Source organism: Nothobranchius furzeri, chromosome 1 (assembly GCF_043380555.1).
Source record: "Nothobranchius furzeri strain GRZ-AD chromosome 1, NfurGRZ-RIMD1, whole genome shotgun sequence".
Lineage (NCBI taxonomy): Eukaryota > Metazoa > Chordata > Actinopteri > Cyprinodontiformes > Nothobranchiidae > Nothobranchius > Nothobranchius furzeri.
Window position 1 is genome coordinate 50185711 of NC_091741.1, and position 15473 is coordinate 50201183.

General features: G+C 42.0%; 1 protein-coding gene across 1 annotated transcript; it reads right to left on the bottom strand.

The window, feature by feature from the left end:
- Window positions 1-3865: 3865 nt before the first annotated feature.
- sypl1 (synaptophysin-like 1) lies at window positions 3866-15108 on the bottom strand. The gene is made up of 6 exons (XM_015958032.3): window positions 14507-15108; window positions 14249-14425; window positions 5711-5829; window positions 5394-5598; window positions 4993-5184; window positions 3866-4286 (listed from the first exon to the last, which is right to left on the bottom strand). Exons 2-6 carry the CDS (start codon window positions 14318-14320, stop codon window positions 4155-4157), a joined length of 720 nt encoding a protein of 239 aa, XP_015813518.1. The 5' UTR covers window positions 14321-14425; window positions 14507-15108; the 3' UTR covers window positions 3866-4154.
- Between the last annotated feature and the right edge of the window lie 365 nt (window positions 15109-15473).

The window sequence follows — 15473 nt, forward strand, 5'->3', positions numbered from 1 at the left end:
CACCTGCTACTGGAGAGGCTGAGAGACTGGGTAGGCCTATCAGGATCTGGTCTGGAGTGGTTCTCCGCCTATCTCTCTGAGTGCTCCTTTTCTGTGGCTGTCTCCAAGTTTAGGTCCTCCACCACCTCTCTTACCCATGGTGTCCCACAAGGTTCTATGCTGGGGCCTCTGCTCTTCCTTCTCAATCTGCTTCCTCTTCAGCACATCCTGAGCTCCTTCAAGGGAATCTCCTACCATCTTTATGCAGATGACATCCAACTGTACATCTCCTTTAAGCCCCATGAGATGTCTAAGCTGCAGCTGTTACACACCTGCTTAGACTCTATCAAAACCTGGATGGCTGGAAGCTTTCTTCAGCTGAATGAAGATAAGACTGAGATCCTCATCTGTGCCCCAGACAAGCTGGTTCCCAAAGTCAGAGACTCTCTTGCTCTTGGTTTATATGCCAAACCTTCTGTCAGGAATCTTGGCGTGACCTTTGACCCAGCTCTCTCCCTGGATTCTCATGTCAGTTCTCTTGTTCGCTCTTCCTTCTTCCATCTCAGGAACATTTCTAAGCTGAGTCCCATTCTGTCCCACTCTGAACTTGAGACAGTTATCCACACCTTCATCTCCTCACGCTTAGACTACTGTAACTCTCTTTTCACGTGTCTGAGCAGAACCTCCCTGAACCTTCTACAGGTGGTTCAGAATGCCTGTGCTCAGCTTCTGACCAAGCCCTCCAAACACCCCCACATCACCCCGCTTCTCCTCCAGCTTCACTGGCTGCCAGTCAACTTCAGGGTTCATTTCAAGATCCTGGTTCTGGTCTATAGTGTCACGTTACGGTGTTGGTAGGACCCAAAATGCAGAACCCAAAATGACACGAGGCAGATGGTGATATAAGAAAATACCCAATATTTGGATGAGCCGAGAACTAACAAAAATAAATCCAAAGGCATGGAGCCAATAAGTCCAAAAATATCCCATTTCTAAGCTAAAGACAAAATACTGAAGACTAGAAAAGACTGGGATTCAAAAAGCTAGAGACTAGAGAAGGCTTGACAGAAATACCACAATGGTAAATGACCTGTATTTGATATAGCGCCTTCTAGAGTCCTGGAACCCCCCAAGGCGCTTTACAACACAACCAGTCATTCACCCATTCACACACACATTCACACACTGGTGGGGATGAGCTACAATGTAGCCACAGCTGCCCTGGGGCGCACTGACAGAGGCGAGGCTGCCGACCACCACCAGCAGGCAAGGTGGGTTAAGTGTCTTGCCCAAGGACACAACGACAGCGACAGACTGAGCGGGGCTCGAACCTGCAACCTTCCGATTACGGGTCGAGCACTTAACTCCTGTGCCACCGTCGCCTGGTACAATGTACCGACACAGGACAGAGACAAGACAGGGCTTAAATACACAGGGAGGAGTAATTAGGGAAAATGGCAGCAGGTGTGTGGGGTGAGGGCTGGAGGGACGACAGGTGACAATAATTTATCTTAATGGGGGAAACAGAACCAAAGGAGGACCGATAAACCTAAAACACAAAAACTAAACCTAAAGACTGACGGAAGGACTCACACATACACACACTGACACACATAACCTCACACCTACATACACAACTGGGGAATGGACATGCACACACACACACACACTGAGTTGGGGAGGATACGCACATGCACACGCACACGCACACGCACACACACACACACACACACACACACACACACACACATACACTCACACACACACACAAACACTGAGCGGAGGACAAAGAGGCTGGAGCTGACCTGGGAGGACTGATCTTAAAGGGTAACAACATAAGACACTTTAACTGAGACGCAGACAAAAGACACATGAGGGCGCTATGAGACACAGAAAGGAATCTAGAGAGGGATGGAGAAACATCAGGAGACACATGAACGAAGACACAGATGCAGACCATGGCATATAGGGCCTTACATGGACAAGCACCATCTTATATTGGTGATCTTCTCAGTCCCTACACCCCCAGCAGGTCCCTGAGGTCCAGTGATCAAAGCCTACTGGTTGTGCAGCACCAGGCTAAAGACCAAAGGAGACAGATCATTTGCTGCTGTGGCCCCCAGACTCTGGAACTCTCTCCCCCTGAGCCTGAGATCAGTGGACTCAGTGGACTCCTTTAAAAAGCAGCTGAAGACTCACTTGTTCAAAGTGGCTTTTGTATGACCTTCACCACTCTCTCTTTATTCTGCTCTCCCCACCTATTCCACCTTCCTCAGGATCCACTGATTTCCCTCTTTCCTATTCACTCTCTCTCTTTCTTAACTTTTTTTAATCCCAATTGTCTATTTTTGCTCATTTTAATATATTTTAAAATATTTTCTAAATGCTTTTTTATGTTTACATTTTTTGTTTTTGTGAAGCGCCTCGTGATTTTTATCTTGAGGCGCTATAGAAATGATACTTTCTTCTTCTTCTTCACACTAAAGATAACTCTCCCCACACAGGGATCTCTGAGGTCACAGTCAGACTGTCATAGGGAAACACTACATTCATCTTTTATTTGTCTCGTGTGATAAAAGCCTTCATTTCTTTACTTGTATAATTATGAATTCACATATGCTGTTTGTTAACCTTATATTACATTACTGTGGAAAAGAGAGGGGGGTTAATGGTAATATGGATATGCATGCAAGCACACAAATTGTCACAAACAAGTAAAACATTTAAAAAATATATTTTTATTAAAAGACACTGAAATTATACAAGTCACATTCAAGAGAACAAATTATGTCTCATTACTAGGATAATTCTGCAGGCTAAATGATTAAGGATCACTAAAATAATGATTAAACAACACGTTGGATGATGGTTAAAGCATGGAGGCAAAAGCAGTAACACACACACACACACACACACACACACACACACACACACACACACACACACACACACACACACACACACACACACACACACACACACACACACACACACACACACACACACACACACACACACACACACACACACACACACACACACACACACACACACACACACACACACACACACACACACACACACACACACACACACACACACACACACACACACACACACACACACACACACACACACACACACACACTTTTTCATTTAACTTCAGTTAAAGCTAAAAAATTGCTGCATCATAAATTTCTTCATCCTCATCATTTCCTTCATCACCATCATCATCACCATCATCATAGTTATCCTCTTCATCATCATCATTATCATGATCATGATCATCATCATCATCATAATCATCATCATCACACAAAAGAAAATCAGGTTCTCCTAAAACTAAACATAAAACTAGTATTTAAACATAGTCAGATCACTGTTTGGTGTTGTGTAAAAAGTTAAGATAAAAAGATAAACAAGTTCCAAAATAACAGATCAAACTGTAAAAATGTGAAAACAAAAACACAAGGATTGCTTTGGGAGAATATTGCTAGAGCTCCAATATTTGAATGATATAAATCCCAACTGAATAGTACAAAAAAAGAAAACAACAACAAAGATGCTGTGGCTGAAACATGATGACAGAAAAAGACACAAAATACTGGAGGATGCATCATTTATCTCCCAACTGCGCTCAACGTTCTTCACTCATTTAAAGTCAGAAAACATTCCCATTATTTAAGACATTTTAACATTATTCATCCTGATCAAATATGTCAGGATGTTTTTGCACCTGCAGTCACCTGCCACTTGGTGGTAATAGAAAAAAAATTCTACTTTTTGTTTTTTACAGAAAAACACACAAAATGCAGACAAATCAAACACAGATTTTGTTACAAAAATGTAAATGTACCTGCTGGTGACTGCAAACGTTTGGAACGTGTTTGAAATTCCTAATTGGAATTCTGGAAATCTTGGATTCATAGGATGGTAACACGTATGAAGCCTTTGCTGTAATATAATCCTAATCCTGTTTAATCCAGGTCTTTATGGTGACACAGAAGCACTAATCAAGCCCTCATTTTGCCCGTCTTTATTGCCTTAATGGGAATTTTTAGACACAAATGCATCAATTAAATATTTAAATCTATGGTGAGAGCGTGATTTTCTTTCTCAGTTATTGGGTGTAGATTAACGTCTGCTTCATTACGATAATCTGTGTTTCTTGTTTGTTAGATTGGCGCTGGGACCTGCTGCCTTCCAGGTCCGGGTTGAGAGGATAACTTCTGCGAGTGCCAACGAGTCTCCTTGTACACAAACCAGGCGTTTCCCGCCCACACTAACATGTTGAGGTAGCCAAACACCTGGAAAACACACAAATGGATATAAATATAAAAATTAAAGGGGAACTAGGCAGTTTTGGTTTGCTTTTAGCACCCCCTAGTGTCCGTTTGTAGAACCAAAAGCAAAGCCCATCTCCTTGCTGTGCCTTTGTCTTTTTAAAACCTTAATCTAACAGCTGAAATGTCTCCCAGCCTTCATTTGTGTCTACAGGAGTGATTCGTCACTAAATTAAACAAATCCGCTGTGTTCATGATCTAAAACATGCAGGAGATGTGCTGGAACCAGACTGCAGCACCAGGTATGTCAGCTCCATTTTTACAAGATGGAAGTGAGATATTCTAGCCACAGGGGGCGATAGGAATGTAAAGGCTCGTTTTAGCTCATGCTGGCTCAAGAAAATGATTTTAAAAAATGAAATAAATGCAAAGTATCCCTTTAATGAAACTAATAAATATTGGACACATTTGGTCAGAGAACCTGTGAAATAATGTTACTCTGCAGCTCCAGAAGCGTATAAATATTTGATTTAGAGCAGAGGTTTGGTGATAAAGGCTAAATGTGAAGGAATCTGCGCACAAGTAAAAAGAGCAAATAAAATATTTCTCCCTGGCTGCATCCTGCAGGCAATGAACCAAGGCTGAGCTATTTCCTTTTAAACTCAGTGTTTTGAGTTTGGCTAACATCATAAATAAATGGAGTTTAATCCCTGGAAGACGTCGGTCTCACCACAGAGATGTTGAGGGTGCGCATGTTGGCAAACTCGGTGACCTCACAGGTCACGTTTCTACCCTCGCATATCTCCAACGTGGCTCTGATTCCGCTGGTATCCGTGGCGTCCTTCACATGCTGCAGGCCTTTTGCCCACGCAGACGAGCACACCAGCCACAGGAAGACCAGCACCGCTGTGATCACAAAGTCCTGGCAGAAAAACAAATTTGGTGCATGTTGAGAGCTGACTTCCATCAGCTGGTCCTGGTTTTGCATCCCAAAAGCACAGAGTGCATTCTGGGATGTGTAGTTTTAATGGTTTCATGTACTGCACATCCACTGGCCAGTTATAACATGAGCCAGAATCACATAAATCATCATTAAATTGTAAATATTTTTATAATTGTGCGTTCACGTACAAAAATGGGTCCAAAGTCAGAGTCCTTGTAGACGTGCATGTAGCCTAAGTAAACCAACAGCGCTACCATGCAGTACAGGAAGCAGACCACTCCAATCCCTACAAAGAACTCAGCCGAGGATGCCGAGTCTCCCACCAGGTAGGTCGTAGTGATGGAGCGATTGCAGATGCTGGTGTTTCCCTCCACCAGGGGGACTTGGCTCAACCTGGCAGAGACACGAGAAATAACAAGCAAAGGGGAAAAAAGGGGGATTTAATTTAAATTGGATTATATGAAAGAATTCTCAGAAAGAAGCCTGAATGCGTTCATATTCTCACCTAAATGGGTAGTGGAAGTTAGCGTTGAGTGTTTCATTTGCGCCGTCGCCGCAGAAGAGAGATATGATGTTGGTCCCTGAGAATCCGCCGCAGCTCCCAAAAGCAAATATGGCCGTCAGCTGTTTGGACAAACACCACAGAGGAACATGGTTTCAGCACACATGGGAAAGTATTAAGGAATAAAAAAAATGGACAAAGAAAAAATATGTATGTAGATATAGAGTACGGGCCAAAAGTTTGGACACATCTTCTCATTCATTGTGTTGTCTTTCATGACCATTTACATTGGGAGATTCTCACTGAAGACATCAAAACCATGAATGAACACATGTGGAGTTATGCACTTAACCAAAACAGGTGAAATAACTGAAAACATGTTTTATATTCTATTTTCTCTAAAATAGCCACCCTTTGCTGTGATTACTGCTTTACACACTCTTGGCATTATCTTGATGAGCTTCAAGAGGAAGTCACCTGAAATGGTTTTCCAACAGTCTTGAAGGAGTTCCTAGAGGTGTTTAGCACTTGTTGGCCCCTTTGTAAATGGTCATGGTCATGAAAATAAAGAAAACAAACTGAACGACAAGATGTGTCCAAACTTTTGGCCTGTACTGTATATGGAGTGATATTTTAGCATAATTAAGTATTATTTCACTATTAATCCTCAGAAATACAACCAGAACCAATAAAAGCACAGTGACTCATGCAACTAGCTCCAGTGTTTCTGTCTGCCATCTTAAAAATGTGGTCTTATTAATGCTGCTGTTCAGCTTTTGGATTCCTTTCTGCAGAAAAAGCATCTGATTCAGTTTTCCGACCATGTGACACTAATTCCCTTCTCTTAACCCCAACAACTAAATTCTTGTAGCGACTGCAGCTAAACCTGCAGGCCTCCGACGGCAGCAACAATCCCAGTGACAAGAATCTCCTTTATCCAGATTCTCCCTGATACAACTTCATAAAAGCACCGCGGGCAATAATATAACATGATGATCTTCAAATTTGTGCAAGTTACTGGAATGATCTCACATTTATTTTGGCCACAGCTCAACTCATTGTTCTGTTTTTATTACCACGAGGCTTTCTAGGCTCTTATTTAGATAAACAAGCCCAAACCATGATGCTACCACCGCAAACCTTTAAAACCAAAACCCCACATTTCCTTTTTTTCCTAAAAATTAAAAAGATGAAGTTTAGTGTGTTCATACAATCTTCAGTCAACCGCAGCAGCTATCTACTTCCTGCCTTTGCTCCTCGTATAGTTCCTCTGTGAATATTAACAACACACAAAGCCAAAGTTACTCTGAGCCGCAGTTCTGTTGATGAAGAACTTGTCGATGCTTTTTGTCTGTATGGACCGGTGGACTTTAGATTGTTTAGAGAGGATTCTGAAGGATTTTCCTGCCAATGACTGATTTAAAACATCTGACCCCATTTATGTCTCAAAGCTACGTGATGCTGAAAAACCAAATTGAATTAATTCATTTAGTTGGTTTAATTGACTTTGGCTATTTATAAGACTTCTTTTATAACTTGTCTTAACCCTTTAAAGACTGATAGTTGAAATAATTATCAAACATCAGATTTAAAAATGAACTAATGTTAATAAAACAAAATCATCTATTATATTTTTAAAAATTTTAATTAAAGAGCAAGTAACCCCCTACAAGAAACTTACTTCACTCCCTCTTCATGTTTGAAAAACGCAACAAATGCTGTTGCCTAGCAGACCGAGAGGGCGGAGCCGCTAACAAATACACACACACACACACACACACACAGGCTCACAACGGCATTGTGACATTATAAGGATCAGTTTACATCATAGCATACCTCTTAGCCAAAAGCAGTGGCAGATTTAAATTCTAATGCGGTGCAGAGTTTTTACCTGACAACGGCACAACACTGACAGTTTTAGGCAGAAATTTACAATTTTAACTAAAATGCGCTAAAGTACAAAACTATTAACTACATGTGTCTGCAGCATGATTAGACACACATTTATATAGTTTATCAGAAAAAAAGTTGATTTGGGGGTGACTTGCTCTTTAAATAAAATTGCATTTAAAACTTCCAGAACTTGGATTCTTCACCAGGGGCAGAAGACACATTTAGAATTTGACACCAAGGCTGGCCTCAGCCTTAATGGGGCCCTGAGCAGTTTTCCCTTCAGGGCCCCCCACATAAACAAGTCAACACCAGATGAGTCATCCCTATGTGCGTAACATACCCCATAATATTAATGTCTTTTGTAATTAGCTTACATATCAGTGTTTTTATGGCTGTTGATTCTAACTTTACAGGAGTAGCAAACCAACAAAATTGCTCTAATTAATTTGCATTTTGAAATGCAGAGTGGTGTTCAAGTGTGGTTTATTAATTCAACTATGTGAAAGCAACAGCTACTGGGCAGCAGTAGCAGTAGCTCAACAGGTTGAGCCGGTTGTCCAGTAATCGGAAGGTTGCAGGTTCGATCCCGGCTCCCCTTGGGCAAGACCCCCTTGTGGCGCCTGTGCTCGGCAGCCTAGCCTCTGTCCGTGCGCCCCAGGGCAGCTGTAGCTACATCATAGCTCATCATCATCAGTGTGTGAATGGATGAATGATACACTGTAGTGTAAAGCGCTTTGGAGTCCTTACTCTGAGAGGCGCTGTACAAGTGCGGGTCATTTATCATTTATCAGCAGACAAACACTGAATTTACAGTAAACAAGTTATGTTTTCTTATGTTTTATCTTTTGTTCTTAAAGTGGGAGTCAAGGCATGGGTGGTGACCTATTTCAACCAGACTTCCTGTTAGATAAATACCTGGGAAAAGGTGTTGCCTGGAGGACTGAGAGAGCGGCACTGAGGCAATGATTGGCATTACCCCCTCAACCCCCCCCGCATGCGCGCTCAGAGTTTCTCAGTCGGAAAAAAGAGTTGTTAACAAGCGCGTGCACATGAGCACACACGAACAGCAGACTCACCACTCAGGAGAAGAGCAGACACAGAAACTGACTGCAGGAAGGAGGATTTCCTGTTCACGTTTTTCTTAAGGAGGCGAGCGGCTCCGAGTGCCAACATGTCATAGGGAGGCTAAGTCTCCTCGCTTTCCGGTCGGCTCATGGGTTTACAGAAGAACAAAAAAATGCAAGTCAACGGGGCTAAAAGAGCTATTTTCTAATACCTTTGCCATACGCCCTGGATCACACACGTTGTACTTCAATTTAAATGCAAAGTAATGATGTGTGTTTCGACTACGCCAGTCACGTACTTTGAGATTTATCAGCTTGTAAAAGTTTGTAATTCGCATGACTACAAATCGGACGTCGGTACGTTGCATAAATGATGTCTCCAAATAATCTCCTCTCCTCTAGCGTAGCTGCTACTTACCACGTGGCCATATTTCTGGTGGTTCTTTCCTTCTAAAGGAAGGATTTGAAGTTTGCTGAACTTGCAGCCATTTTCCCTCTGTTTTTCTCCGTGTCTGGTTCGATGACATCACTGTGACGTGCATTTGTAGTCCTGGACTTATTTTCACACAAAACCTAAAATAACGTTTCCCCTCGTTGAAAAATAAGCACTTTCTTGGTATCAAAATGTAACTTTAAAATTCACGAACATCATTTGTGAAATCCATGGCACACAACAAGCGAAATTCTGATTTGCCAAACTTGGCCAAAACTCATAACATTGTGGTTTATTAAAACAAGAATTACTTCCCAATTAATTCAGTTGATTCTTGAACCGGCCAATTCGGGAACAAGCATCTTTTGAAACAATCTCTTTTGACCTCCAGTCAAAAGCCTCTTTGCACGCTGATACAGCCAGACAGCTCTTTTCAGAGCTACTTCACACCTCAGACATCTAACCTGCAGACCCAGGGTTGCATCTTTTGGCCGGGGAAGCTGGACTCAGAGGAAGCTACTAATCTCTGAGTATTGTGGTTTTGACGTCCGGTGACCTCACCACTCGGAACGCGGCCCTCCGGACTGCTGAGAGCAACTGATCCCAAGGGTATCGTACGCCTGCACACTGGAGTCTGATGAGGTTTTTAAATAAACATCTCTTTAGTTATTAAAAACAACAAATTCTTTTACAACCCAGACGTCACAATTTCTCTCAGATACAAAGAATGGTAGCTAAACTACTAGCTTCCATCACAACACCTCACATCCATCACATCACATCTCATTATTCATACCTCGTCATGTATAACCCTTAGTTTAGGAAAAATAGTTAAATTAATTTTATAAACTATATACTTGATTCTGTCTGAAGTAATACGAAGTGTGTTTATGGTCACTAAAGAAGCAAAGAACCCTAGAATCTTCAGATTGAACATTCAAAGATCAATCAGATTGATATTTCATATTTATATGGAATCATCACATCTTATTGGTCATAATTAACATGTAGTCTTTCCTGCTACATAGAAAATAGGGTTTTTAGCCGTATTGACTTTCACTGACTTTTTGTTCTTCCAGGGAACCATGGTCCGTAAGTAGATGGGCGTTAATTAGGCACCCCATACCTGTCAGGTGAGTAGTTGAGCAAGGTGGAGGTGTGACGAGACTCAGCAGGAGTCCAGTGCAGTGCAGCCACGTAGTATTGTACTGACAACGCCACCCCGCAAGTGCTACGGCAATCAGCTGTGGCTGATTCTAATTCAATGTGGCACAGAGTTTTTACCTGAAGATGGACAGAAAATTACTGTTTTGGTATTAAATATTAAGTTTAAAATAAGTTGCAATAAACTGCCAAAATAATGATCACACATGTGCACAGCACTATTATACACTCATCTATACAGGTTATTAGCAAAAAAAATCGTTAATTTAGATGTTACCCCCAACCCCATCCGCCACATGGGGGCCCTACGCAGGAACATATTTCAAGAATGAAGGTGTTCAGCTGTGTGGTGCAGTTGCTAATGCTAATGGCTAGGTTCTACCAGCTGAGACATTCTTTGCTGTTTCCTGGACGCTAAATCAACAACAGCCTTCCCTGTCATGAGTCAAGATGGGTGAGTCCATGAATATTAAGTGGCAATGTGGCGAAGATCTGTCTGGATTTTCTGAACCAAAAGTCTATTTTCTATCAGAAGCTATTGCAGGAAACAGAGGTAGAAGATTATTTTTACGTTCAGCCTGCATGTTAAACTCAGTGACTGATTATTTTCTAAAATTATAAGTAAACGGCTTTTCAGTGAACCTGCTCTTTAAAGTGGAGCCTCAACTCAGACACATCAAAGGAGAAGAGTTGAGATAGTCCAAGCATGTGGTGACGATGATCTCTTGGCACTGGAAGGTCTTCCATACACATCCCAATCCCAAACCCAGGATCGGCTTTGCGTTTCTCTTTTTATCCCTAGCTGAAAACCAGGAAAGTGTTCCTGGGGAAAAGGAAGCCTGATCTCCTCTGAAGCTGCTGCCCTGGTGACCCAGTTCTGCCTACGAGGCTAAAAGATGAAGGCTAAAGATGTTTGGAGGCTAGGAAACTTGAGGCAGAATGCTTTAAAGAAACCAAAAAATAATAAGGTGGACCGCAAAAGCCAAGCAAGCAAACTGTGTCAGAATTAAAAACATTTTTGGAAAAATGCCAGCTGATAACTGTTTAAGTGATGAAACAGGAAGTGGGCAACCTTAAGAAGAGAAGCACATGCCCAGCTTCAAAAAACACTTCAAAGTGACCTCTGTGACTCGTTCTCATCAACACAACTGAATCACACATGCTTACAGGAAAGGTGTCTCCCACAGGGACACACACACGCCTTGAGGTTTCTCTCCAGATGTTGTCACTTCCTGTTTACTGCCGGCCTAAAAACCACAGTTAGCTACTTCTGCTACACTCTTTTAGGCGACTGTCCCTCTCACAGAGCGAGGTCAGGGGGAAGCAACAGGACCCTCCTCACACACATACACGCACGCACGCACGCACGCACACACGCACACGCACACGCACACGCACACGCACACGCACACACACACACACACACACACACACACACACACACACACACACACACACACACACTACCAGAGGCCTGTTTACATGCTGCGTAAATCTGCAAGATGTTTTTACACACCTCTTCCTCCCTATAGACCCAAGTTGTGATCTCTGCAGAAGCAGTGCAAGCCACAGTCACTGCTGTAAGCTTTCATCGGTCCAACAGAAGAGGAGAAAACACATCTTTATTTTCTTCATGTTGGGTAAAGGCTGCTGCTTTCAAGCATGTGCTCAGTCAAACGCTTCTTCCTGTTTACAACTGCATGGAAGATAATATCTATGGAAGTATGGGTGTTCAGATCACGCCACTTGTGGAATAATTAGACTGCTGCTTATCTGCAATTGAACCTTTTAAATGAAGAATCTTTCCTTATGTTTTGCATATTGTTGTGCTGCCAGTTCTATAAACACTCCAAATGTGAAAAGAATTCATCCATTCTTTTTCTGTCCTTGTTTTAGAAATATGCCTTAAACAAGGCATCTCAAAAATGTGAAATCACATTAAAAGAACCATCTCTCACGTGCAAGAGACAACTTCTGAATGGGGAGCAGCAGCTTTACTCTTAGCCCCTCCCAAATATCGGAGCTTGTAAAGTCCAAAAGGGTGTCTGTGATTCCTTTGTGTTATTTATGATTTTCACCTGCAGACAATATAATTATTTAGGTAACAGAGCAGAATTGGGATCACTACTGACTGATTTTAATGACCTTTTCACACACAAGGCTAGTTGGTACCATTCACTTACAATGTTTTATGCTAAGCTAAAGCTAAAGGAGTACTGCCACATCAGGAGAATGACTGGACTGGGCTGGTTACCCCCCCTCCACACACACACACACACACACACACACACACACACACACACACACACACACACACACACACACACACACACACACACACACACACACATCTAACAATGGGGAAAATGGCAACAGAAGAAATTTTACTTAGGGGTGGAATATCCCTTTGAGATGACAGAGCCCTGAAGCGGCTCATTCTGGAAGGTACCAAAATTGTCAAGAATAAAGCTGCTCAGATGTGAGAGGGATTTAGTGTAAAGAACTTCATAAACATGTTTTGTTTTGACCATAAAACTATTTAACTTAAGAAAACAAGTCATAACATGTCACCTTTAAAATAAAACTCAAATGTTTCCTTGAGTTGCACCAAAAGCAGAGATCAAATGTGAGCAAATTAAGAGTTTCCACTGAATTAGGAGCAGATCCCGAATCTTTTCAGAGGAGCTACTGAAGACCTCGGGATGACACACCAAAACCAAATCAAAAACCTATGAGTTTCGCTTTTTATTTTACAGGTAATTTGCACTGAAACATGAGATGTAACAAATCAAGAACACCAATTGAGATGGAATTTCCGAATGTCTCAAAGGTTCCTTTCCTCGTCATTTCATTTGGAAATTTTCTTAAAAAATAACCCTGCAAAACATTTTCTCTCCAAATAGCAACAGAATCATCAAAAGCATCTGGAACCCGTTTCAAACTTGCTTCCATGAGTCAGAAAGTGTGAAAAATTCAGCATTCCAAACTTAGGAAAAAAGTTCTTATAATGACAACAAACTGACTGAATGAAGGCAGAAATCTGAAGAAATGAAATGTGCAATATTTTGCAGTGTCATCCCAAAAGTTGCAAATACAAAAGCTCCTCTGCTCTGAGGAGGTTCTGCTAGTGTTATTGCACATTAACTGTCCGTGCAAGCTTCAGGAAACACTAACTTTCACGTCTTCTCCCAAACAGTTGATTTATAATCTCCCAAACAGTTGATTTATAATCTCACAAACAGTTTTTGACGTTGGTCAAACTTAGATATTATTATAAATGCTTAGTTTAGTTTAAATTAGTAACAACATTATTTTAAACAATGGCTGTATAAAGAAAACACTTTAGGCATGTTTAAGGTCAGATGACTGTGTGTGTGTGTGTGTGTGTGTGTGTGTGTGTGTGTGTGTGTGTGTGTGTGTGTGTGTGTGTGTGTGTGTGTGTGTGTGTGTGTGTGTGTGTGTGTGTGTGTGTGAAAGACAAAGAGAAAGAGCATCATGAGAGAACAGAGCAGCTGAGGGAAAGTGTGACCAGCAGCTTTAACCCAGCGGATTTCTCTGACCCACTTATGAGGAGCAGGATTGATTTATGGGACTTTCCTCAAGAAATGTCTGTAGCTTTTTTATTCTGATAAAGGCTCAAACTGAGACGTTTCACCATCAACCAGTTAATTATTGGTGAGAGGTGCACTAATCTGTAACTGTGCTATCTGAAGGGCAGGCCAGCAGCCACACCAGACAGCCTGAGGCTCAGTTTAAAGCATGCAAAAAGAAAAATCATTCAGAAAAGACTCTTTTTTAAAAGGATTATAATCAGCTGATCGTTACTCGTTACTTCATGCAGACTCTGATTATTAAAGAGGCTCAGATGAGCTGAAAACTTTTCTCAGATCTTCCGGAGAACTCTTAAGTTGCTTTTGCTAAAAACCAAGGAGGGTCAGGAGCTCCCAGTCTTCTGGCATATGAAAAAGATCAGAGATCCTAACTTACCCACTCCACCAGTTTAATAAACCCGAGAGGCTCCTTTAAGGGGGACAAGTTGAGTCGAAAACCGGTCATCATGATTCGGATCCGAAGTTTTTATCCAGCTTTTTCCCAAACTGTGGATGAACAGGGAGGAAAGAGTGGGAGTTGCTTGACACGGTGACGTGGGTTTTCCTGCAAGCGCTGCAAAAAATGAGCAGACCGAGTTCATTCAGCGAGTTTTTCAGCTCGAGTCTAAAACAAAAAGATTCCTGATCTGCTTACTGCGAGGTTAAAACCACACATCAGGGAGCGGGTCCTGAGGTCGCGTGGGGATTTTTTCCAGCGCAGTTTGAAGACTCGACACCCTGGCTCTGCTCTGCCTGGTGACGCGCACACGAAGCTGCGCGTAAAAGTGTGCCAAACGTCCCCACCACGCGCTTCACGTGGTGAAACGCAAATAATAGGTTTTGATTTTCCTCAAACGATTAAAAATAACGCAACAAATCTTCAAATGTCCTGCAATTGTTTCAGAAATGGTTAAGGGGGTTTACAGGGAGGGGAAAATCATGCAAATTGAAAACAGGAGATTCGGTTCCGCAGGGGAGTGAACTCATTCGGAGACTGAAGAGAAAGAATCTGTTTCCATTGGATGGGAGGATATGGAGGTTGCCTCCTTGCTGAGTCTGCAGCTGCTGACTCGGTCATATGACTAGGATAAAGGTGGAGGGGGGTCAGCCGCTGCGACTTGGAGATAAAACTTTAAGAACTTTATTCAAAAACTGCTCCTTTAAAACATCTCAGCTCCAGGACAATTAGATAAAGATGCATCAACCCTCCCCCTTACGCTGTTTCAGTTAGTTGTTTAGTTAGTTGTTTATTGTTTGCCTTTTGCAGTCTCTCTCTCTCTCTCTCTCTCTCTCTCTCTCTCTCTCTCTCTCTCTCTCTCTCTCTCATCCAGATGTCAAACATCAGCCATGACACCCCCCAACCCCCGCGCAACTCTGCAGACTTCTGCAAAAAGCAGGTAAAATGGAGGTCAGGGAAATCCCCAATATAATAAAATAAAATAACGTGATTCTGATTCAGTTGTAATCATTGAATCTGATGCATGAACAAGTTCAGCATTTATGATTCGACAAAAATCAGCAGCCAGACTTATTTTAACCATATAGAAAAAACTTAGAAAGATTTTCTTAATATTTTGTTTCAAGTGACCAAAACGTGACTCTCTCTATCTATTATTCCTGCT

Excerpts from the sequence above, each read along its gene's own strand:
- sypl1 (XM_015958032.3), bottom strand. The coding sequence starts at position 14,320 with ATGATGACCGGTTTTCGACTCAACTTGTCCCCCTTAAAGGAGCCTCTC. Across the intron at positions 5,830-14,248 it reads TTATTAAACTGGTGGAGTGG|CTGACGGCCATATTTGCTTT; the intron begins GTAAGTTAGGAT and ends TTGTCCAAACAG. Across the intron at positions 4,287-4,992 it reads GCACCCTCAACATCTCTGTG|GTGTTTGGCTACCTCAACAT; the intron begins GTGAGACCGACG and ends TGTGTTTTCCAG.